The sequence below is a fragment of the Patagioenas fasciata genome, chromosome 30 (genome assembly GCF_037038585.1).
Source record: "Patagioenas fasciata isolate bPatFas1 chromosome 30, bPatFas1.hap1, whole genome shotgun sequence".
NCBI lineage: Eukaryota > Metazoa > Chordata > Aves > Columbiformes > Columbidae > Patagioenas > Patagioenas fasciata.
The window spans coordinates 2592981-2615708 of NC_092549.1; the positions used below are offsets into that span (position 1 = coordinate 2592981).

Genomic DNA, 22728 nt, shown 5'->3' on the forward strand with positions numbered 1-22728 from the left:
CATAAACTGGGGGCATCAGGTTCTGGTAGAAGGGCAGGAGCAGGCACCCATGGGTAACACCAGGCTGTTGGTGGCAGCCATGGATGCAGGGACACGTCCCTGGACAGGGATGGATGCAGCAGGGTTGTCCCCTCTCTCCTGGGATCATAGAATCCCAGAATGTGAGGGGTTGAAGGGACCCCAAAAGCTCATCCAGCGCAATCCCCCCGGAGCAGGAACACCCAGCTGAGGTTCCACAGGAAGGGGTCCAGGGGGTTTGAATGTCTGCAGAGAAGGAGACTCCACAACCTCCCTGGGCAGCCTGGGCCAGGCTCTGCCACCCTCACCCCCAACAAGTTGCTTCTCATCTTCCAGCGGAACCTCCTGTGTTCCAGTTTGCACCCATTGCCCCTTGTCCTGTCACTGGGTGTCACCCAGCAGAGCCTGGCTCCATCCTCCTGACACTGCCCCTTTCCATCTTGATCCCCATTAATGAGGGATGCTCGGTGCTACACGCCCAGCAAGCGAGGATGGGGCCGGGGGGGTGCGAAGGGTGACAGCGTCGCTCACCTGCGCTGGCCGGCCTCTGCGGCAGCCCCGGGGACACCGTGTTCCTCTGCAGCGCCGGCTGCTGCGGTGACAGGAGCCTGGGGTCCGTCAGCGAGGATGTCACCAGGGACTGGGTCACCAGCGAGCTGCCCGGGTTGCTGAACTGCAGCGTGTTTTGGTTGCTCACCGGCACCGTCACCGGCATGGCGAAGTTGGGCGCGGGCACTGCGGACTGAATGAAGAGAGAGCGGGGGGTGAAGGGGGCGGCACGGCGGGCGAGGAGGGGGTGAGCTCCTCACTTTGAGCGAGTCTGATCCTGCATCACCTCCACTGCTGATGGGGGGGACAGTCCAGGCCTTCCCAAACCCCGGTGTCCCTGCTGTGCTTGCCCCCCACCCGCACTGGCAGCCTACAGGGATGCACCAGAGCCCGGACCCCAACCGGGAGGAGCAACCGGCTCTCCCCTGGGACACATCGAAGCTTTGCTCAGGTCTGTGTTTATTTCACCACTGCCCTTCACCCCACCAGGCAGCCCCCCAGGACTTCCGAGCCCGCTCCTCATCCAGCACGATGTGCAGAGCCCTCCCGAAGAACCAGGAGCGGGTCGGCGTTGCTGCTGCTCGACCATCAGCAAAAGGCTCGTTTTGCTCTGCACAGCCCCCAGGGGACACTGGGATCCATCCTGGCACCTCCAGGAGCTGCTGGGAAGGAGAAGGAGCTGAGCCCAGGGAAGCAGCAGCATCCCTAAAGCTCTATCCTTGGCCACGGGTCAAGGAGCAGCTTCACCTACCAGCGGCCCCGCTGGAGCCAGGCTCGCCGCGATTATCCCGCTCGTCTGTCTTATGTCACTGATTTGCTCTTCGTTAACAGGAGCAGGCACCTGCTTAGAGGCTTTAGCAGGGGCTTTGCTAAAGTCCCACTTTAATTTGCTCAGGGCTGAAAAGGGCCGGTCGGGACCATCGCGGGGCCACAGCTCCGACGCTGCAGGGCGCAGGGAGCCGAGCATCCCCCCATCGCAGCTGCGTAGGGGCTGCTGCCCCCCACAAATCCACTCCCACATGGGTGATTTTCTTTCGGGGTAGAGGGCAGGACGGCAGGAGGGAGCGGGATGGGGCTCAACCATTGCCGGAACCCCCGAGCAGCCTCTCAAGGGCACCTCGTCCCTTGGGGACATCCCGGGGCTCAGCCAGGGGATGGTGACTCTGGCAGCATCGCCGCCAGGACCGGGCTCGACGTTCCCCGGCCCTTTACACACCAAAGAGCCACAACCAAGAGCCCTCCCTCTGCTGCTTCTGCACGGCTGCAAAACCCAGGAGGGGGGACGGTTTTCTTGGGCGTTGCATGAGCACCGAGGCAGAGTTGTGTAATAAATCCCTGCCAACGCCTCCGCGCGTGTGCGTGGCAAAGCCAACCCCGGCGCAGCGCCGGGAGAAACCAGGAGGTTGACACATCGAGCGGAGAGCAGAGTTTTGCCTTTAATCCGCATCTATCCCATTGCGCCTTCAAATAAGCACCAGGCCCCGCTGCCCCGGGTGTGCAGCAACACACAGAGCTGGGCCACCAGCTGAGCGGTCCAGGGTCCCACGGGGACACAGAGGGGGACACCAGCTTGCACATCAGTCCAAAATCTATGAAGCGATGCACACACCGGCCAAACCTCAACCATTTCTGTTTGCACGAAAAGCCGTCACAAAGACCAAACGCAGAAGCCGCGCCAAGGCCTCTCGTTAGCGAACAAGGCTCTTGTTAAGCTTCGCCGGGGCTGGTTAGTCCTCACCACACGCCAAACCAACCCAGCGGGTTAAAAAGGCAAAGCATCTCCTTCAATCACACACACTCCACCTGCACCGCTCAGCCCCTCGCTGCACAGGGAGGTTTAGTGGGGGAAGCAGATGCTGCGCCCCCCTCCGGAACACCCAGCACCTGAATGCCACCTTCTGAAAGGACTTTAGGGCACGGATTGCTCCTTGACGGTGATGGGAGCCAGCTCGGAGCCCTCCTTTTGCAGCCGAAAAACACAGACGCTAAGCAGTCCCTGCTTTCCGAGGTGGTTTCGCACCTTTGCTGGGTTTTGGAGCTATTTCGCACCAGCAGGGCTCGCACAGCCGGATGGGTGCACATCAACCAGGGTGGAACTGCCCCCCATTAGTGAAACCAGGGAGGAACCTTCGGGAGGATGAGGTAGAACCAAGCCTAGCTAATCCTGGCTTAAACCCACCCCACAAGGCTGGGCTTGCTGGCACTTCGCTGGCACACCTGCACTTTGCTTTCCTCCACCCCCCCGGCTCGCCCCGCGACGCAGATGCAGATTTTGGGGTCCTTGGGAGCGCCGCAGCCTTCACCTGCTGAGTCAGCGAAATGCAGAGCTGTCATTTCACAAGAGCCAATGCTCCCGAAGAACCAGAATTTTAACGTGTGGAGGCTTGTAAGGCACAAAAGGGCCGATGTGCTTTTTGGCAGGGGGGGATGCGTGAGCGTAATTGTTGCAGTGCTGCATCCAGCCCTGGCAAACGAGCCTCCTCGCTGCTCCCCGTTAATTACGGCTGCGGCGACTCGGGGCTAATCCCTCGCCTGCATCAATAGTCTCTGCTCCCTTGAACTAACAACTAATTTGCAACGTGTCCCCCTCCTCCTCCTCCTCCTCCTCCTCCTCCTCCTCCTCCTCCTCCTCCGTCTCCTGACACAAATCCCTTTGGGCGCTGTCCTGATGCCACCCCGGTGACGGCTCCGGGATCACAGGCTAAAACCGCCCTGGATTTGTGCCACAGGCACCAGCTGCCCCAAGGGCTGGGTGGATTTGGGGGGAATTAATACGGAATAGCCCAACCCCTGCAGGGACCTGAGGGGCTGGCACCACCTCGCATGGAGCAAAACGGGGGTCAAAACCCCGTTTTTAGGGTAAAAAGGGTAAAAAAAGAGGCTCCAAGCTTTGCAGCAAAGGAGGGGAGAGGACGTTGCAATGGTTTTCCCAAGAAGGGTCGTTCCTGCTTCTCCAGGTTGGAAACCTGGGGACCCTCAGGACCCCTTGTTTGACCCACGGGACGCGGGCGCATTCGGGGCTGGGGGGGCTGTGCGCATGGGCTCCCAAGCAAAGCCATGCAAAATCCACCCCCCCCGGCACCGGGAGGCACCTGGGGGGGGGCTGCAGACCACCAGCTACTCACTGCGAGCCGGTAACTCTGCATCATTTTATCAAACTCCTCATCAATCTTTTTATATTTCTCCTCCGTCTGCGGGGTCAACGCAAACACTTCATCCCCTTCCGGGCTCTCGCACTCCCGGTGCTTCTTGTTCAGCGCCTGTTACGTCGTTGGGGGGGACACGGGGGTGTCGGGGAGGGATTCGGGACGGGGTTTGGGGGGAAATCGAACAGAAGAAAAACAGAACAGAGAATATATAATGAAGGTTTTCTGGCCACGAGGTGGGTACTTACACCGTATCGCTTGAACAGGATATCCAGATCCTCGCTGCCTTTACGGTATTTATCCTCCATCAAGGGGCTCTGGTCTATGGAGTCATCGCCGTCGGGCTCCGGGCTGTCACAGCCATTAAACCCTTTCTTTCTTAACGTCTGCAAACACAACCGGGACAGTCTGAGATCCGCCAGTGGGGCGGGGAACGCAGGCAGGTCCCCCCAAACATCCTCCGGCTCACACAGACGGGACCTTGCACAAATTAATGAGGTGTCGTGGACTTCAGTGGGGTGCAGGTTTCAACACTGGGGGTGTCTTTGATTTAGGAATTACCCGCAGGGTGGATGGACGGGTGGATGGGTGGATGAGTAGATGGGTGGATGAGTGGATGGGTGGATGGATGGGTGGATGGGTGGATGGATGGATGGGTGGATGGATGGATGGATGGGTGGATGGGTGGATGGACGAATGGACGGATGGATGGATGAATGGATGAATGGATGGATGGATGGATGGATGGACAGATGGACGGATGGGTGGATGGGTGGATGGATGGATGGGTGGATGGGTGGATGGGTGGACGGGTGGACGAATGGATGGATGGATGGATGGATGGACGGATGGACGGATGAGTGGATGGATGGGTGGATGGATGGATGAGTGGATGGGTGGATGGATGGATGAGTGGATGGATGGATGAGTGGATGAGTGGATGGATGGATAGACAGATAAGTGGATGGACGGATGAGTGGATGGACGGATGGATGGACAGATGAGTGGATGGATGGATGGATGGATGGGTGGATGGATGGATGGATGGATGGGTGGATGGATGGGTGGACGGATAAGTGGATGGACGGATGAGTGGATGGACGGATGAGTGGATGGACGGATGGATGGGGAGAAACTTTGCTTCCCAAGGCTCTGTTTACACCAGAGCTGAATTTGGCCCCATCCCAGCTCAGACTCATTCGTCACCTCCAATTACTACAATGACAAGGAGGAGAAATAAACCTTAATGACATCAGCTCTCCTGCTAAAAATAGGGAAAACCTTCGCACAAATAGGAATCACAGAACCCCAGAATGTGAGGGGTTGAAAAGGGCCCTGGGAAGCTCATCCAGTGCAATCCCCCCGGAGCAGGAACACCCAGCTGAGGTTCCACAGGAAGGGGTCCAGGGGGTTTGAATGTCTGCAGAGAAGGAGACTCCACAACCTCCCTGGGCAGCCTGGGCCAGGCTCTGCCACCCTCACCCCCAACAAGTTGCTTCTCATCTTCCAGCGGAACCTCCTGTGTTCCAGTTTGCACCCATTGCCCCTTGTCCTGTCACTGGGTGTCACCCAGCAGAGCCTGGCTCCATCCTCCTGACACTGCCCCTTTCCATCTTGATCCCCAGCAATGAGTCCCCCCTCAGTCTCCTCTTCTCCAGCTCCAGAGCCCCAGCTCCCTCAGCCTTTCCTCACACGGGAGATGCTCCACTCCCTCCAGCATCTTGGTGGCTGCGCTGGACTCTCTCCAGCAGTTCCCTGTCCTTCTGGAGCTGAGGGGCCACAAGTGGACACAATATTCCAGGTGTGGTCTTCCCAGGGCAGAGCAGAGGGGCAGGAGAACCTCTCTGACCCACTGAGCACCCCCTTCTAACCCACCCCAGGTCCCATTGGCTTCCTGCCCACAAGGGCCCAGTGCTGGCTCATGCTCACCCTGCTGGCCCCAGGACCCCCAGCTCCCTTTTCACTGCTCCAACAGCTCATTCCCAGCTTACACTGGAACCTGGGGTTGTACAAATATGAAAACAGAAACGACAAAACCAGGGGATCAAACCGGGCTGCACACCGTCCTGGGCGCTGGTGCAGGTGCTAATGAGGCCATTTCTCCTCCTCCATTAACCACAGGTTGGAGCACAAAACCAGCAAGAAAACCCCAAAAGCTCCTCTTTCGGGCTCAGCAGCCAATGTGCAGATTGCGTTGCACGTGCATATTTAATCATTCTATTTTCAAAACAGCCAAAGCAATTAGGTGTTATTGTGGAACCCTCGCCTGCCAATATTTTATGTTTTTTTGGTAAGTCAAAGCTACAGAATTTCCTGGAAGTCTTGATCTCTTTTCCTGCCAAATTCAGCAGAGGGGTGGAAAATAGAGCCTTGACGATTTGCCTGTCTTCCGAAACACTAATAAACATCTATTTTGAGGCCAAAACGTATCCCGAAGCGGCTCTTCATCTACCTGCGGGGAACACGGCGCTGGCAACAGCCACGCAACGATCCCCCGGCTCTGCCTTTCCCCACGCTTTCCTTCCCATTCCTCCTCCTTCGCGTTTCCAGAGGGAAACCAGAAGGTGCAAAGAAGCACCAAACCTTTCCTTAACCCCACTGGGCTGCGTCTTTTGGGAAACCACTGAGTTTTCACGGGAAGTAGATGAAGAGATCAGTTTTCAAAGGAGAAAAGCAGGGTGAGGAGCAGCAAGAAAGGCAGAGCGTGTGGGAGGAAACGATGCTCGAGCAGGATGTGACCGACTTCCCTTAGAGGAGGGACCGTCAACCGGCACAGGACATGGGGAAGGCTGGATGGGGATGGGGATGGGGATGGGGATGGGGATGGGGATGGGGATGAGGATGAGGATGGGGATGGAGATGGGGATGAAGATGAGGATGGGGATGAGGATGGGGATGAGGATGGGGATGAGGATGGGGATGAGGATGGGGATGGGGATGGGGATGAGGATGAGGATGGGGATGAGGATGGGGATGAGGATGGGGATGAGGATGGAGATGAGGGTGAGGATGGGGATGAGGATGGAGGAAGAAGATGGGGATGAGGATGGGGATGAGGATGGAGGAAGAGGATGGGGATGAGGATGGGGATGAGGATGGGGATGAGGATGGGGATGAGGATGGGGATGAGGATGAGGATGGAGGAAGAGGATGGGGATGAGGATGAGGATGGGGATGAGGATGGGGATGGGGATGAGGATGGGGATGGGGCTGAGGATGGGGATGGGGATGGGGATGGGGATTCAGATGGGGATTTGGTGCTGGCAGCTGCCTCTGCACTTCACCATCTCCTCAGCATCCTGTAAAATGCCCGATTTTACAGCACCGCGGGGAATGCCAACCCCAGGAAGGCAAAGCAGGCAAAAATCAGCCCCCAGCCAGCCACCCAGCCAGGGAGAGGACAGAAACGGCTGCGTGACTTTAACAGGCGGCAGCGTCCCCGTGCCTGGTGAGCTCTGCTCCCATCCAAGCCCCTTATCAGAAGCTGGCACATCAGCCGGGCTGCGAGGAAACGAGAAGCGACAGCGAGGAGCAAAGCCGGCGCGATCCCGGCCCGGCGCGCACGTGGCGCCCAGCGTGCCTGTCTGGGGCTCAGCTGTCCCCCGCCCGCCCAAGGAAACCCCCCTCTCTGCATTAGGAGAGATTTTCTCAGACTTAAAAGCTTGCAACGGCCGCGACTTTGCCGGGCACAGAGAGCCGGAGGGGCCGCGCGGCTCAATCCGGCTCCGACAGCCGCTGCCAAGCGCCGGTGTGGCCGAAGGGTGGAGGTGGATGCGCTGGGGACGGTGCCATGAGGCAGCTGGGGTGTTGAGTCCCTTGTGAATGGGGCCAGGGATGCTCACCCCGCTCTGCCTCTCGCTGAACAAGCCCCTGGCAGCACACGAGGGGGCGTCCCCAGTGCCCCCCGCATCTCCCCAGGACTAAAAAAACAAGGGGGGGATCTCATGGTTAATGTTGTTTTAAATCATAATTCGAATGGAGTAACTTGCAGCACCTGGAGTTGACGGCTCCAGCACCTTTGCACCCAAGAGCCCCCCAGGGAGGCTCTGCCGAGGCCTCGGAGCCACAGCTCATTCCCCTTCCTCCAAGAACACGAAATCAAGAGGTTTCCACAGACTCTGCCCCGATTCACAGAATCACAGAATGGACGGGGTTGGAAAAGCCCTCGGAGTTCATCCAGTCCAACCCGTGGTCCAACTCCAGTCCACTGACCAGATCATGGCACTAAGTGCCATGGCCAATCTCAGTTTAAAAACCTCCATGGCCGGTGAGTCCAGCACCTCCCTGGGCAGCCATTCCAATGCTGACCACTCTCTCTGCACAGAATTGCTTTCGAATCTCCAGCCTAAATTTAAGTTTAAGCCCCCTTGTCCTATTGCTGAGTGCCTGGGAGAAGAGCCCAATCCCCCCTGGCTAGAACTGCCCTTCAGGTCGTTCTAGAGAGTGCTGAGCTCAGCTCTAAGCCTCCTCTTCTCCAGACTGAACAAGCCCAGCTCCCTCAGCCTCTCCCCATAGGGCTTGTGCTCAAGTCCCTTCCCCAGTCTTGTTGCTCTTCTCTGGACCCGCTCCAGCACTTCAGTCTCTTTCCTGAGCTGAGGGGCCCAGAACTGAACACAACACTCCAGGTGTGGCCTCCCCAATGCAGAGCACAGGGGCAGGATCACTGCCCTTGTCCTGCTGACCACGCTGGTTTGGATACAGGACAGGACACCATTGGCCTTCTTGGCCACCTGGGCACACTGTTGGCTCCTGTTGAGCCTCCTGTCCATGAGTCCCCCCAGGTCCCTTTCTGCCTGACTGCTCTCCAGCCACTCTGTGCCAGCCTGGAGCGCTGCAGGGGGTTCTTGTGGCCAAAGGGCAGGACCCGGCACTTGGCCTTGTTGAACTTCATCCCATTGGAATCAGCCCATTTTTCCAGTCTATCCAGACCCCTCTGCAGAGCCTCCTGCCCTCCAGCAGCTCCACACTCCCTCCCAACTTGGTGTCAGCAGCAAATCTGCCGGTGCTGGTTGCTCCTCATCCTGCCGAGATGCCGGCAGAGCCGTTCCGGGCTGTGCCACTCCCGGAGCCACCGGCCTTGCGGGGAATGCAGGCACCAGCCCCCTAAAATCCACTGAAAACCATACTCATAGCTCATGCCTTCACCACTCTGCAAACGCTCAATGGCAGGGAAGCTTCCAGAATGCACAGATACTCTTGGAGGAGCCAAGTTCAACAGGGAGCCACCAAGAAGCAGCAGATAAACTGGGTCTGTGCGCAACGGGGACAAAGCCCGGCCTGGGGGACCTGAATCTGCACCAGGAGCGAGAGCGGTGTCCTGGGGGTAATTCGGAAGAGAAAACAGTAGAGATGCTAGAGCGGTCGTATCCCCGCTCCAAGGTGAGAGGCGGATGGGGGGACACCCGAGCAGCCTCCAAACCCGCCTGGGCCTCACTGGGTTTTGCTCCGAGGCGGCTGTGCCGGTGAAACACGCCGAGCCCGGCACATTTGGGCTCTTTTTCTTGCCATCACCAATATCCTTCCGCTCCCGCTGTTCCTCTCCTCGGCTTTGGATGCAGATCCAGCTTTTCATGTGGTGCAAACACAGGATTTCTTTGGGTGCCAAGGACTGTGTGTAACTTGTCGGCTTTGGAGTGTTTGCATCTTGGACCATAAGGGAACGGAGAACGCTGCCCAAAATGTTTACGGTATTTTTAGGCCAAGACAAATCTGTTCGGCGCTGCGAGAGCCGCAGGCTGCGCGACTCAAAGGCCGATTCCTCCCGCAGCGCTCTGGAGCAGCGAAGCCTCGAGGGGCGCGAGGTCCGACCTGCCCAGGGCTGGGCCGCCCCGCTCAGCCACCAACGGCTCCACGGGTGCTGATTTATGGCTAATTTATGTCACTAATGACCCAGCCACAGCCTTGGTTTGCTGGAATCTGCAACAACCGAGCGGCTCCATCTTCGTAGGTGCTGCACCCTCCTGTGAGCCAAACACCCTGCGCTGAGCACGGTGATGCTCAACCAGAGCCAGGGATGAGGGGAAAGCCATGGGGAGGGCCGGGGGGGTCACGGACAGCGAAGGGCGGCCGAGCATCTCTGTGATGCTGGAGGAGGAGAGCGACCTTGATGTGGGCAAGGTTTGGAGCTGGTGTTCTCATAGCAAAACCGTTCCGGGTGCTGGTGGGGTTGGTCGGACAGGACTCGGCATCCTCGGAAACCCAGATGAGCCTTCGGCAACCCCAGTGAGCCGTGAGATTTGCCACGCTTTGAGCAGGGGTTGCACCAGAGGCACCCAAAGGTCCTTCCCAACCCAAATTGGGTTGTGCCCACCTGACAAGCCCATGATGTGGGTCTGAAACCATAGACAGGGCAAGGCCACCAGCTGCACCCCAGGGCAGCAGATGCATCCAGATGCCCCTGGTTTGCCTGGACCACATAAAATCATAGAACCACAGATGGTTTGGGTTGAAGGGACGTATAAAGGTCCCCCAGTGCTCCCCCTGCAATGACAGGGACATCTCCACCAGCTCAGGTTGCTCAGACCCCGTCCAGCCTGGCCTGGGATGTCTCCAGGGATGGTTCATCCACCACCTCTCTGGGTACCTGGGCCAGGCTCTCACCACCCTCAGGGCAACAATTCCATTCTATCCAGCCTGAATCTCCCTCCTTTAGTTTCAAACCATCACCCCTTGTCCTATCACAACAGGGTCTGCTAAAAGAAAAATCCCACAAAGAAACCTGCACCTCAATTTCACAGCAGTAAATCAACCACATCACCTGAGACGGCTTCAAACTCCACCACCAAGAACTGAGGATTTTCGCTGGCTGGACCAAAACCATGCAAAACAGACCTAGAAGTAGGTGTTTGAGATCTGCTTGCTCCCATCCCCACCCGGCGCCGGCTCCACCACGACGGCAAAGCCGGCAAAGGGACGAGCAGCCTCACCTCGATGATGTCCGCGTTGGTCCGGCTCTCGTGGGGCTCGTTGTACTCGGTGTACTTGAGCAGCACCTTGTCCATGTCGGTGCTGGCGTACTGGAACAGCTTGTTGGAGTGGTTGAAGATGATGAGGGCGATCTCGCAGTCGCACAGGACGCTCAGCTCGTACGCTTTCTTCATCAAGCCGAACTTGCGCTTGGTGAAGGTGACCTGGAAGCAAGGAGAGGCACGGTCAGGGGCTGCGCCCGCGTCACCGAGCGCCCAGCGCTCCCGAGGAAACACAACAAGCCCGGGATGGAGAGCAAAAGGAAGGGGAGGGCAGAGGGAATCTCCCATCCTCATTTCCCCAACCGGACAAGCACCCCAAGCTCTCCTCTCACACCCCCTTGTTCCAGCCGCTTCATCCCGCTGCTTCATTTGGGATCCTCCAAAGGCAAACGCTTCCCAAGCACAAAGATGATTATCAGCGTTGGAAATCACATATTGAAAATACATTTCAGCGAAATCCCCAGCAGAGCTGCCATCTGGCCGGGGGCTGCGCGTTGTTGGGTTTGCTGTTGGGTTTGGTTTTAAGCTGAATATTCAAGCTGTGGAGATCTCACCCTCGCCTGCTGCCATAGCCCTAAGAGAACCTGACCCCAGGAGCTGCAGAGCCGGGGGTTCGGCCACCCCAAAGTGGGTTGGGGTGCTGCCCTGCACCCCCACCCACCCCATCCCACCCCAACCTGTTCTCCTGCCTCCCAGCACCCACTTTTGTGGGAGGCACCAGGCTCTTGCTGTCCCCATAACTTATGGTGCCATTTATCAACATCACCACCCCACCGGCGTCACCGTGACCGCGTCCCCTGTCCTCCCAACCTGCCCTGCCTTGAAATGAGCCCTCATTAGAGCTGTTGGCTAACGAAGCATCGCTTGCAGGACTGATCCTGGTGAGCTGGTTGGGGGACGGGGATGGGGACAGAGCCGGGTGTGGGTTCCAAACCCCCTCCAGACACCAAGCAGACATCGGGTGACACCCAGCCCACGCTCAGCTCTTGTCACGACGTCCTAACAGGACCCAGCGGGTCAGGACGGAGCTGACCCCCCCGCACTGACCAAAGGTTCAGCGTCCTCTTAGCAAAGCACAAAAGGAAACCAAAAGGCAAATAAAAGCAGGGAGGTCAGTGCTTTGCTTTCAGCATCGCTCTGGGGGCAAAGCAGCATCCTGGGGAGGGGCTGGAGCTCACTGAGATGTCCTTGGGTGCCCAGAGCTGCTCCCTCGCTGTGCGCACGCACGGGGGGGCCTGACCCCGCTCGATTTTAAAGCTGAACAGCTTGAATTTGCAGTGTTGAGTGAGGCGAGCAAACGAGGCTGTTGCCTCTGCTCAACTCGAGTTAGTGGCTTAACCTGCAGCTTCCCCATCGCACCGGTGCTGACGAGCGTTGCCACGCTGATGCCACCGATGCCACCCAAGCGGATCCTGCACCCAGCGCCCTGGAGATGGAGCCGCATCCCTGGGGCAGTGGGGGCAGAGCAGGGCAGCCCTGGGCACAGGGGAGCTGCCCGCCCCCCCCGGCCCACCTCTCAGAGATGATTAAGCAGTAACGAGATTCGGCTCTAATCGCCTCATCCGCCGGGAGGTGCTGGCCCGGCACCCCGCGCCGCCGCTCCCCGCCACGTGCGCCGCTCGCACCGCGGTCGGGACGCGAGCAGCGGCGCTCACGTTGGCAGAGCACCTTAAATTACCTAAGGGTGCCGTCCCGGACCTCTCAGCCACCCAAAATCGCTGCTCCCAGCGCCGAGACTGAGCCAGCAGCACCACGCTGCAGGTGGGACCCCGGCCAGGACAGGCACCAAAGCCAACCCGGGGCTCCCCAACAGTGTTTCTGGTCCCACTAGAGAACGGCTTCACCACCACGGGTGGCACAGCGTGACTTGGCCGTCCCCACCGCCATGGTCCCACTGCTCTGAATGACATCCCCCTGAGATCTGGAGCCTTCAATAGGGCAGTTATGGCTCTTTTATGCCCCACTGTACCAGGGTGGTGCCAAAGTGCTGACTCTACCCCAGGTCAAGGTGACTCCACCTCCACCAGCTGGGGGGGCCGGAGGGGTGGGACTCATGACCAGTTGATCAGGTCCTTAACGGGACCCTGAGTCAATGGACAGGGTCGTTAGCAGAGGAGGTGCCCAGAGCAGCCGCAAAGCGTCTGGACCATGTTGTAATGCCCACAGCCACATCTGCCAGACTATAAAATGGGGTTCCCGCCGAAGTCCCCCTTTGTGTGGTCATCTCGGAGCAGCGGGTCTGTGAACTGGAGCCCTCCCTTTAGACTGGGACCCCATCTAAGAAGACTTCCCAGGATTGAGAGTGCCTCACCTCCTTTGGTGAGTGCTAATTTACTGGATATATCCTTGAATAAGTCCTTGCCTAACCAGGCAGTGTTAGTCCTCGCCTAACCAGGCAGTGTTAGTCCTTGCTTAGCCAGGCAGTGTTAGTTCTCGCCTAACCAGGCAGTGTTAGTCCTTGCTTAGCCAGGCAGTGTTAGTCCTTGCTTAGCCAGGCAGTGTTAGTTCTCGCCTAACCAGGCAGTGTTAGTCCTTGCTTAGCCAGGCAGTGTTAGTTCTCACCTAACCAGGCAGTGTTAGTCCTCGCCTAACCAGGCAGTGTTAGTCCTTGCTTAGCCAGGCAGTGTTAGTTCTCGCCTAACCAGGCAGTGTTAGTCCTTGCTTAGCCAGGCAGTGTTAGTTCTCGCCTAACCAGGCAGTGTTAGTCCTTGCTTAACCAGGCAGTGTTAGTTCTCACTTAACCAGGCAGTGTTAGTCCTCGCCTAACCAGGCAGTGTTAGTCCTCACTTAACCAGGCAGTGTTAGTTCTCGCCTAACCAGGCAGTGTTAGTCCTCGCCTAACCAGGCAGTGTTAGTCCTCGCTTAACCAGGCAGTGTTAGTCCTCGCTTAACCAGGCAGTGTTAGTCCTCGCTTAGCCAGGCAGTGTTAGTCCTCGCCTAACCAGGCAGTGTTAGTCCTCGCCTAACCAGGCAGTGTTAGTCCCCGCCTAACCAGGCAGTGTTAGTCCTCGCTTAACCAGGCAGTGTTAGTCCTTGCTTAACCAGGCAGTGTTAGTTCTCACCTAACCAGGCAGTGTTAGTTCTCACCTAACCAGGCAGTGTTAGTCCTCGCCTAACCAGGCAGTGTTAGTCCTTGCTTAACCAGGCAGTGTTAGTCCTTGCTTAGCCAGGCAGTGTTAGTCCTCGCCTAACCAGGCAGTGTTAGTCCTCGCCTAACCAGGCAGTGTTAGTCCTCGCCTAACCAGGCAGTGTTAGTCCTTGCTTAGCCAGGCAGTGTTAGTCCCCGCCTAACCAGGCAGTGTTAGTCCTTGCTTAACCAGGCAGTGTTAGTCCTCGCCTAACCAGGCAGTGTTAGTCCTCGCCTAACCAGGCAGTGTTAGTCCTTGCTTAACCAGGCAGTGTTAGTCCTTGCTTAACCAGGCAGTGTTAGTTCTCACCTAACCAGGCAGTGTTAGTTCTCACCTAACCAGGCAGTGTTAGTCCTCGCCTAACCAGGCAGTGTTAGTCCTTGCTTAGCCAGGCAGTGTTAGTCCTTGCTTAGCCAGGCAGTGTTAGTCCTCGCCTAACCAGGCAGTGTTAGTCCTCGCCTAACCAGGCAGTGTTAGTCCTTGCTTAGCCAGGCAGTGTTAGTCCCCGCCTAACCAGGCAGTGTTAGTCCTCGCCTAACCAGGCAGTGTTAGTCCTCGCCTAACCAGGCAGTGTTAGTCCTCGCCTAACCAGGCAGTGTTAGTCCTTGCTTAGCCAGGCAGTGTTAGTTCTCACCTAACCAGGCAGTGTTAGTCCTTGCTTAACCAGGCAGTGTTAGTCCTCGCCTAACCAGGCAGTGTTAGTCCTCGCCTAACCAGGCAGTGTTAGTCCTCGCCTAACCAGGCAGTGTTAGTCCTCGCCTAACCAGGCAGTGTTAGTCCTCGCCTAACCCAGGTGAGTGATTATTTCTTGTGGACACCCTGGGCTCTGGTTTGTTTCCTGTGTGTTAATGCACGCTGGGGATCCTCATTATTCACATTTGCTGTACCCCAATAATCTCAACTGATATCTGAGCTTGGATTTTATGTTGTCCGAGCGCTAATTAATCGTATAAACCCTGTTTCTGGTTTATCGGCGCTTTTCCCGCCAGAACAAAGTCTGGTTTGGAACTTGTTGTGGTCTCAAACTGACTTTGGGTGCCTCCACAGCACAGCCCCGGGAGCCCTCGTGGGGAACACACGCAGCATTGCCACCGACATGGGGGGACCGCCACGGGCGGCTGATCCTGCAGCTGCTGGTGCCAGGGACACCTCCCCAAAAACACCTCACTACGAGCCACGAGCCCAGAGGCCAAACCCGCGAGCGAGGGCGGCTCTTGGCACGGCTGCGGTTTGGGTTTTACCCTTGAGAAATGGAGCTCTGGCAATAGTATGAGGTTACTCGTCCAAGAAATCAACCACCAACCTGAGCGGGGTCAAGCAGAACCCAGAGCACCAAATAGAGCGAGGTCTCTGCAACGAGGGGACGTTTCCCCTGCGGACAGGGATGGGGTGGCGGAGCAGCCCTTTGCCTTGGCACCCACACTTCTTGCAGGGAAAAGCAAAGATTTGCCATTTAACCAGCCTCGATGCACAAAAGAATCGCCTAACGTCCCCCTGCGCCTCTGCCCGCGTGGCCACGACCCGGCGCAGAACCCCAACCCTGCCCCTAGCGCAGAGGGGCCGGGACGGCCATGGGCACGAGCCTCATCTAGAAGAATTAACCTTGTAAATCTAAGAGGGTAATCAAATCTCATGCTTCAGGGCCTAAGCCGATCACCAAAGGGGTCAGGAAGGAATTACAGCCCCACACTAGCAGGGGATTTTTGCCTTTCCCCTGATGCAGACCATATTGGCCGTTGCCAGAGTCAGCAGGCCGGCCCTCAAGGACTGATGGTCTGATCTGTTATGGCAAATCCCCTCCAGTAATTCCCCTAATGACATTAGCGACTCTTACTTGCTCTGCTCTCCCGGTTTTGGCTTCTGCTGTCATTCTGGTCTCCTCTGCACGGCTCAGGGTCTGTGCACCCATGGGAGACAAGACCTGGGTTGGGTTGGAGTCGCTGATGAGGTTGGGTGCAAGACACATGGGAAGAGCTTCACTGCCCACCAAACGCTCGACCCCAACTCCACCTGGGGTCCACAGCACCTCGGCGGCCCCAAATCCCCATTACTGATGAACTCTGCTGGCAGAGCGAGCAGAACCCCCGGCGTGGAGAGCGGCTGCGATTCCACAACACCCACGGCCACGTTTTGTCCGCGACAACAGCAGGGGAGGAAGGGAAGAGACGCGAGTTGAAGCCAAAAGGGCTATTTTGAGCCCTGAGAGCGACTCCTGGCATTGCACACACACCATGCAAGGCAGGAGGGGGTTCAATCACCCCCTTTAGCGGGGTTCCAGCCGCCCCGGAGCTGGGGATGGAGCAGATCAGCAGCCGCCTCTCACCGAACGTCCTCTTGTCTCCCAAAGAAAGGGAGCAGTGAAAATAATCGACTGCAAAGCCTGTGCTGATGACCAATTCAACAGCTGCTCCTTTGCTGACACCCGACCTAAACAGGGCTGGAAAAGCAAAGCGATCCGTGCAGTGCCTGTGCGGAAAGGCCGGGACGGGGAGCGACGCGCTGGGTTTTGGAAGAACCAGCCCTTCCGGGGATAAAGCTGCTGTCAAGGGAAAACCAACATCCTCCAGATCCACAGGTTGGGGTCTGGGGATAAAACCTGACACCTGCACCCAGCGCTAAACCCCGCCTGGGCTCGGTTTAGGTCACGGAGACCTCAGCACGGCCGCCCCCCGCACCACGGAGCGGCTCGGCGCCCGCAGCAATGCCTCCCGGCGCTTGGCTTCTGCCTTTGGCACAGCAACGCCGCTTTCCTTTCCCGCAGGCTTATACAACCGGATCGGCTGCGCCATCCGCCTCCAGCATTACCGAAGACTTTCCGTCCGTCCGTCCGTCCGTCCCAACGCCTCACGGGGCCGCGATGCTGCGAATGGCGCCCTCCCCACACAACACCCTTTAACGACCCCCGACACCCTACTCCCTGCTCATTATGGGAATAAACAGCGCCACGAGCAACCGAAAGCATTTTACACCCGCCCCACCCCCCAAACAACGCTGTAATGAAGAAAACCTGTGATTTTCTATTGTTTCGCTGCGGAGCAATAAATCAGTTCATGCTTTTGAAGCATTAGGAATATACGCTATACATATATTTAGTGGTAGGTCAGGCTGGGGTATTGCAGGGATGGGAAGACCCAAGGGAGAGGGTTGAATAAACTAAAGGACCACGGGAGCAAAGGGACCCGCCTGAAATTCTTGTGGTTATGGGGAAATATAGGGATGGATTCATCACAGAGTAAACCTGGGTCGTCCCAAAAAGCACATTAATTAGGGGAAAATGCGTTGTTCTTTTTCGTCTGGGATACACACGTGTATTCCTACACACGCTTCAACAGCGAACAAGAAAAAAAGCCTGGATTCGTATAGGTTTTCCAATTAAATAAAAGAATACTTTGGGTTGTTTGCGTTCAGAAAAACGGATACTTGTGGCTGTTTTCGATTGGAAAAAACCTCACGGAAAATGTCAACTGAAATATATTTCGTGCAAGGCAAATTAAAAGAGGCAACTAAGCGGGGAAGATGCTTCTGGAAAAGCGCTTAGATGGAAAGGCCAAGGCACGGCAGAACGGGGCTGCTTCTCCGCATTCGGGATCCGCCCGGATCCAGCGCCGCTGCTGGGTTTGGCCCATCTGCTTCTTTTAGGGGTTGGGAGAGAAAAGCACCACGTGGGCCAAAATGGGATGGAAATGGGTGGGTTTGGAAGCAGAACCCTTCAAAGGAGGGGGAGGAAGGGGAGGCACCGACCTGCCGGTTGCGCTCGTCCGTGATCCGCTGGATCTGGATCTTTTTCCTCCCCATCTTGGTGGGAAATCGGCGCGGCCGCCGGGACCACTTGGCTTCAGGGCAGGGGAAAAGGAGCCCCCGTTTTAAAAGGTGTTCATGAAGGGCGTGGGGGGCTTGGTTTTGGTGGATGAGAAAAGGAACCCGACAAAAAGTCAAAATGAAAAATTAAATGAGTTCGGCGTCGCTCCTGGCTCAGTTCATGGTCTCCTCCTGTGCGGCCGGGTCCAGCGGCTGCTCAGAAACCTGCGAAAAGAGAGAGAGAAAGGGTGAGAACGGTGTCACCAACCCATCCTAGATCTGGTACCTTCCCAGCATCCCCCCGGTACCACAGAGTGACAGGGACTGGAAGCCCATCCAGTGAATCCCCCCGGAGCAGGAACACCCAGCTGAGGTTCCACAGGAAGGGGTCCAGGGGGTTTGAATGTCTGCAGAGAAGGAGACTCCACAGCCTCCCTGGGCAGCCTGGGCCAGGCTCTGCCACCCTCACCCCCAACAAGTTGCTTCTCATCTTCCAGCGGAACCTCCTGTGTTCCAGTTTGCACCCATTGCCCCTTGTCCTGTCACTGGTGTCACCCAGCAGAGCCTGGCTCCATCCTCCTGACACTGCCCCTTTCCATCTTGATCCCCAGCAATGAGTCCCCCCTCAGTCTCCTCTTCTCCAGCTCCAGAGCCCCAGCTCCCTCAGCCTTTCCTCACACAGGAGATGCTCCACTCCCTCCAGCATCTTGGTGGCTGCGCTGGACTCTCTCCAGCAGTTCCCTGTCCTTCTGGAGCTGAGGGGCCACAACTGGACACAATATTCCAGCTGTGGTCTCCCCAGGGCAGAGCAGAGGGGCAGGAGAACCTCTCTGACCCACTGACCCCCCCTTCTAACCCACCCCAGGTCCCATTGGCTTCCTGGCCACAAGGGCCCAGTGCTGGCTCATGCTCACCCTGCTGGCCCCAGGACCCCCAGCTCCCTTTTCACTGCTCCAACAGCTCATTCCCAACTTACACTGAACCTGGGGTTGTTCCTGCCCAGATTCCAGACTCTACCCTTGCCCTTGTTCTATTTCATTCCATTTCTCCCCCCCAGCTCTCCAGCCTGTCCAGGTCTCTCTGGACCTGATGCTGCATCCAGGCACCAACCGCCCCCCCCCCAGCCCCATTTCACCCCATTTTCAGCCTGCGCTGCATCGCAGTGAAGGTGACAGAGGGGTTAACCCATTTTCTGCAGGTCTGTTTATCTCCCGGTTGCGTCTCCGCGTGGCCGGGTAAGAGCAGGGCTAACACTGCACTTCAGACGAGCGTTCCCGTGCCAAGACCCGGGCAGAGGGAAAAGCTGATCCCAAAATAGCTTCTATCCGCCTCAATTTGGCGGCTCCAAGGCCTTGGTTGTGTCACAAAAAGAAGAGAGGCTTTCCTGCCCATCATCAGCCCAGATTCACCCGCAGCATCCGCAGCCGCCTCCTGCTCTGCTCCCACCCCAACACGGAGCCCCCAGACCCCGCTGAGCCCCCCGGGACCTCGGCCCCGACCGTCACCTCCTCATCCACCAACCTCCGACACAAACAAGCCCTGACAGCCCCACTCCCACACGTGTTTTTCGGGGTCCACTGAGTCGTGTGAGTCACTTCTCTGCTTTTTGGGGGAGTAAAACTATGCATCGTGCTCTGTGGTTTCAGCGTTGGTTCGAGCACCCGAGAAGGGAGAGGGGAGGTTTTATTCCTCCTCTGACACCCACAATTTGCACTGTGGGGCAGACAAGCAACGGGGAGCCCGGGAAGGGCCATTTGCAGGAGAGCAGAGCCACAAAGGCACCAAAACTGCTGCTTTTTTCATGGAAGTCCCACCAGGAATGCTCGTCGCAAGGACAAACTGTACAGGGATGGTGTTTGCTGCTTGAATCGTTATTTCTTGAAATCAGAGTGTGTTTCCCCTCCCGGCAGCGAACAGCAGGGACTGTCTGGCTACAAGCAGCACTGGTGCTGCAGGGGGTGCTGAGCCGGTGCCAGAGGGATGCGCGTTGGCTGCTGCTCGCCATCCCTCTGTGGTCAGCGCTGAGACGGCCAGGGGCAGAGCGCCACTGGTCCCACGGCATCGCTGGTCCCAGGGCATCGCTGGTCCCAGGGCATCGCTGGTCCCAGGGCATCAGTGGTCCCAGGGCATCAGTGGTCCCAGGGCACCACTGGTCCCAGGGCATCACGGGTCTCAGAGCATCACTGGTCTCAGGCCATCACGGGTCCCAGGGCACTGTCTGTCCCAGAGCATCGCTGGTCCCAGGGCATCAGTGGTCTCAGGGCATCAGTGGTCCCAAGCCATCAGTGGTCCCAGGGCATCACCAAATTCAGGCCATCGCTGGTCCCAGGGCATTGCCGGTCCCAGAGCATCACTGGTCTCGGGCCATCGCCAGTCCCAGGGCATCGCCAGTCCCAGGGCATCGCCAATCTCAGGCCATCGCTGGTCCCAGGGCATCACAGGTCCCAAGCCATCAGTCATCCCAGAGCATCACCAACTTCAGGCCATTGCTGGTCCCAGGGCATTGCCGGTCCCAGAGCATCACTGGTCCCAGAGTATCACGAGTCTCAGGCCATCACTGATCCCAGGGCATCACCAGTCACAGAGCATCACTGGTCCCAGGGTATCGCTGGTCCCAGGGCATTGCCAGTCCCAGGGCATTGCCAGTCCCAGGGCATTGCCAGTCCCAGGGCATTGCCAGTCCCAGGGCATTGCTGGTCCCAGGGTATCACCAGTCCCAGGGCATCACCAACCTCAGGCCATCACTGGTCCCAGGGTATCACCAGTTCCAGGGCATCACCAGTCCCAGGGCATCACCAACCTCAGGCCATCACTGGTCCCAGGACATTGCTGGTCCCAGGGCATTGCCGGTCCCAGGGCATCGCCGGTCCCAGGGCATGGCCAGTCTCAGAGTATCACTGGTCCCAGGGCATCACTGGTCCCAGGGCATCACCAACCTCAGGCCATCGCTGGTCTCAGGACATCACGGGTCCCAGAGCATCACTGGTCCCAGGCCATCGCTGGTCCCAGGCCATCGCCAGCCCCACGCGTTGCTGTTTGGGCTGGCACAGCGAGCAGAGGATGCAGGAGCCGCGCTGCCACAGGAGCATCCCTCAGAGGCGGGTGATACAGGACAAGCCAAAAGGAAGAAGACGACTTTTGCTCCAACCACCCAGAGTGGCCGCTTGGCATTTCCACCACCACGAGCCCACGCAGGACAGAGCCCACAGCCACGCGGCCGGGGAACGACGTGAGGATTTTGCACGTGTAGAGAAGATATGGCGGTGGAGGAACTTTCCACCGGGTTTACTTTCCATCTTTTCCCCTTGGAGTTGCCATTTCTTTAAGGTGCCTGAAAAGTATTCACCTTCACCACCTTCAACACCACCAGCAGCACAAAGCAGCAACAGCGCTGCATCCGGACCCAGGACAAGGCGCTAATTCTTTCCTTGTGCTACAGCTCTTGGATAGAGAAATGTTCTGAAAAGGCAGCGGATTTACTGTCCAAACCAGAGAGGAACTCTCCAGAAGCAACAATAAACACTGGAGAACAACGGGCAGCAAATTGAAACCCAGTGAAAGGAAACATATTTGAACGCAATGCATTTGTGGGACTTCTTCACAGGATGCTACGGTGGCCAAGAGCTTTGCGGCATTCGCGAAAGAGATGGGATGTTTGTAGGGTTGAGGAGAAGACGCCGGTGCTGCTCATCCGCCCCGAGCGTGGTGTGAGATGATGCTTCTCATCTGCGCTCGCACCGCGCTCCCCATCCCGCGCCAAAATCAAACCATGATACAAATCACCCTTCTCAACCACCAGACCGCGTTCCTCCTGCTGCTCTCGGATCGCTGGTCCCAGCCCCGGTGACGTCCCCCGCGGGAAAAAGGCAACGTGACAACATTTTGGGGAGAAAGGAGCCAGTGATGCCCCTGATTGAATGGGAAGGAAAACTCCCAATGGCAAACCTGGTCCTCGGATGGGAGAAAGGGGAGATGAAAACATCCCAGCGCTGTTTGCTGCCCTCCAAAGTCATCCAAACAACCCCCTTCTCCTCTTCGTCTTGCAGTTCTGGTTATGGGCTGGGTTTATTTGGTTTTAGGTTGGGTTTCTTCCCCAACCTATATTTGAACCCAGGTGTTCTTTCACGTTTCCTGCCCAGGTGGTTGTTTCAGAAAGAGCGGCCACAGGTTGGAGTTTCTGAGCAGCATCTGCAAGTGCAGGAAACCTGGAGAGATTCTCTGTCTCCTGTCCATGTGCCAGCACAGCAGCACTGGGGAGCAGCGCTGGAGCCAGCCCAGCAGCACCCACTGTGCACCGAGCACCGAGCCGAGCACCCCAGAGCAACCATCACAGAGTGTCAGGGGTTGGAGGGCCCTGGGAAGCTCATCCAGTGCAATCCCCCCGGAGCAGGAACACCCAGCTGAGGTTCCACAGGAAGGGGTCCAGGGGGTTTGAATGTCTGCAGAGAAGGAGACTCCACAACCTCCCTGGGCAGCCTGGGCCAGGCTCTGCCACCCTCACCCCAACAAGTTGCTTCTCATCTTCCAGCGGAACCTCCTGTGTTCCAGTTTGCACCCATTGCCCCTTGTCCTGTCACTGGTGTCACCCAGCAGAGCCTGGCTCCATCCTCCTGACACTGCCCCTTTCCATATTGATCCCCAGCAATGAGTCCCCCCTCAGTCTCCTCTTCTCCAGCTCCAGAGCCCCAGCTCCCTCAGCCTTTCCTCACACGGGAGATGCTCCACTCCCTCCAGCATCTTGGTGGCTGCGCTGGACTCTCTGCAGCAGTTCCCTGTCCTTCTGGAGCTGAGGGGCCACAACTGGACACAATATTCCAGGTGTGGTCTCCCCAGGGCAGAGCAGAGGGGCAGGAGAACCTCTCTGACCCACTGACCACCCCCTTCTAACCCACCCCAGGTCCCATTGGCTTCCTGGCCACAAGGGCCCAGTGCTGGCTCATGCTCACCCTGCTGGCCCCAGGACCCCCAGCTCCCTTTTCACTGCTCCAACAGCTCATTCCCAACTTACACTGAACCTGGGGTTGTTCCTGCCCAGATTCCAGACTCTACCCTTGCCCTTGTTCTATTTCATTACATTTCTCCCTACCCAGCTCTCAGCCTGTCCAGGTCTCTGTCCTCCAT

General features: G+C 57.6%; 1 protein-coding gene across 17 annotated transcripts in view; it reads right to left on the reverse strand.

Annotated features, from left to right (window-relative positions):
* MEF2D (myocyte enhancer factor 2D) overlaps nucleotides 1-22728 on the reverse strand; it is an 80409-nt gene that overhangs the window by 16499 nt on the left and 41182 nt on the right. For 14 of the 17 annotated variants that reach the window (XM_065857577.2, XM_065857576.2, XM_065857573.2 and 11 more), the window contains 4 exons: nucleotides 17551-17832; nucleotides 10640-10843; nucleotides 3962-4099; nucleotides 550-760 (listed from right to left, as the gene is read on the reverse strand). In XM_065857577.2, the coding sequence (XP_065713649.1) occupies nucleotides 550-760; nucleotides 3962-4099; nucleotides 10640-10843; nucleotides 17551-17604 (607 nt within the window). In that variant the 5' untranslated portion in view covers nucleotides 17605-17832. Of the gene's footprint in view, nucleotides 1-549; nucleotides 761-3692; nucleotides 3828-3961; nucleotides 4100-10639; nucleotides 10844-17550; nucleotides 17833-22728 lie in introns of all 17 variants that reach the window. The other 3 variants (XM_065857578.2, XM_065857575.2, XM_065857574.2) reach the window with 1 other exon arrangement.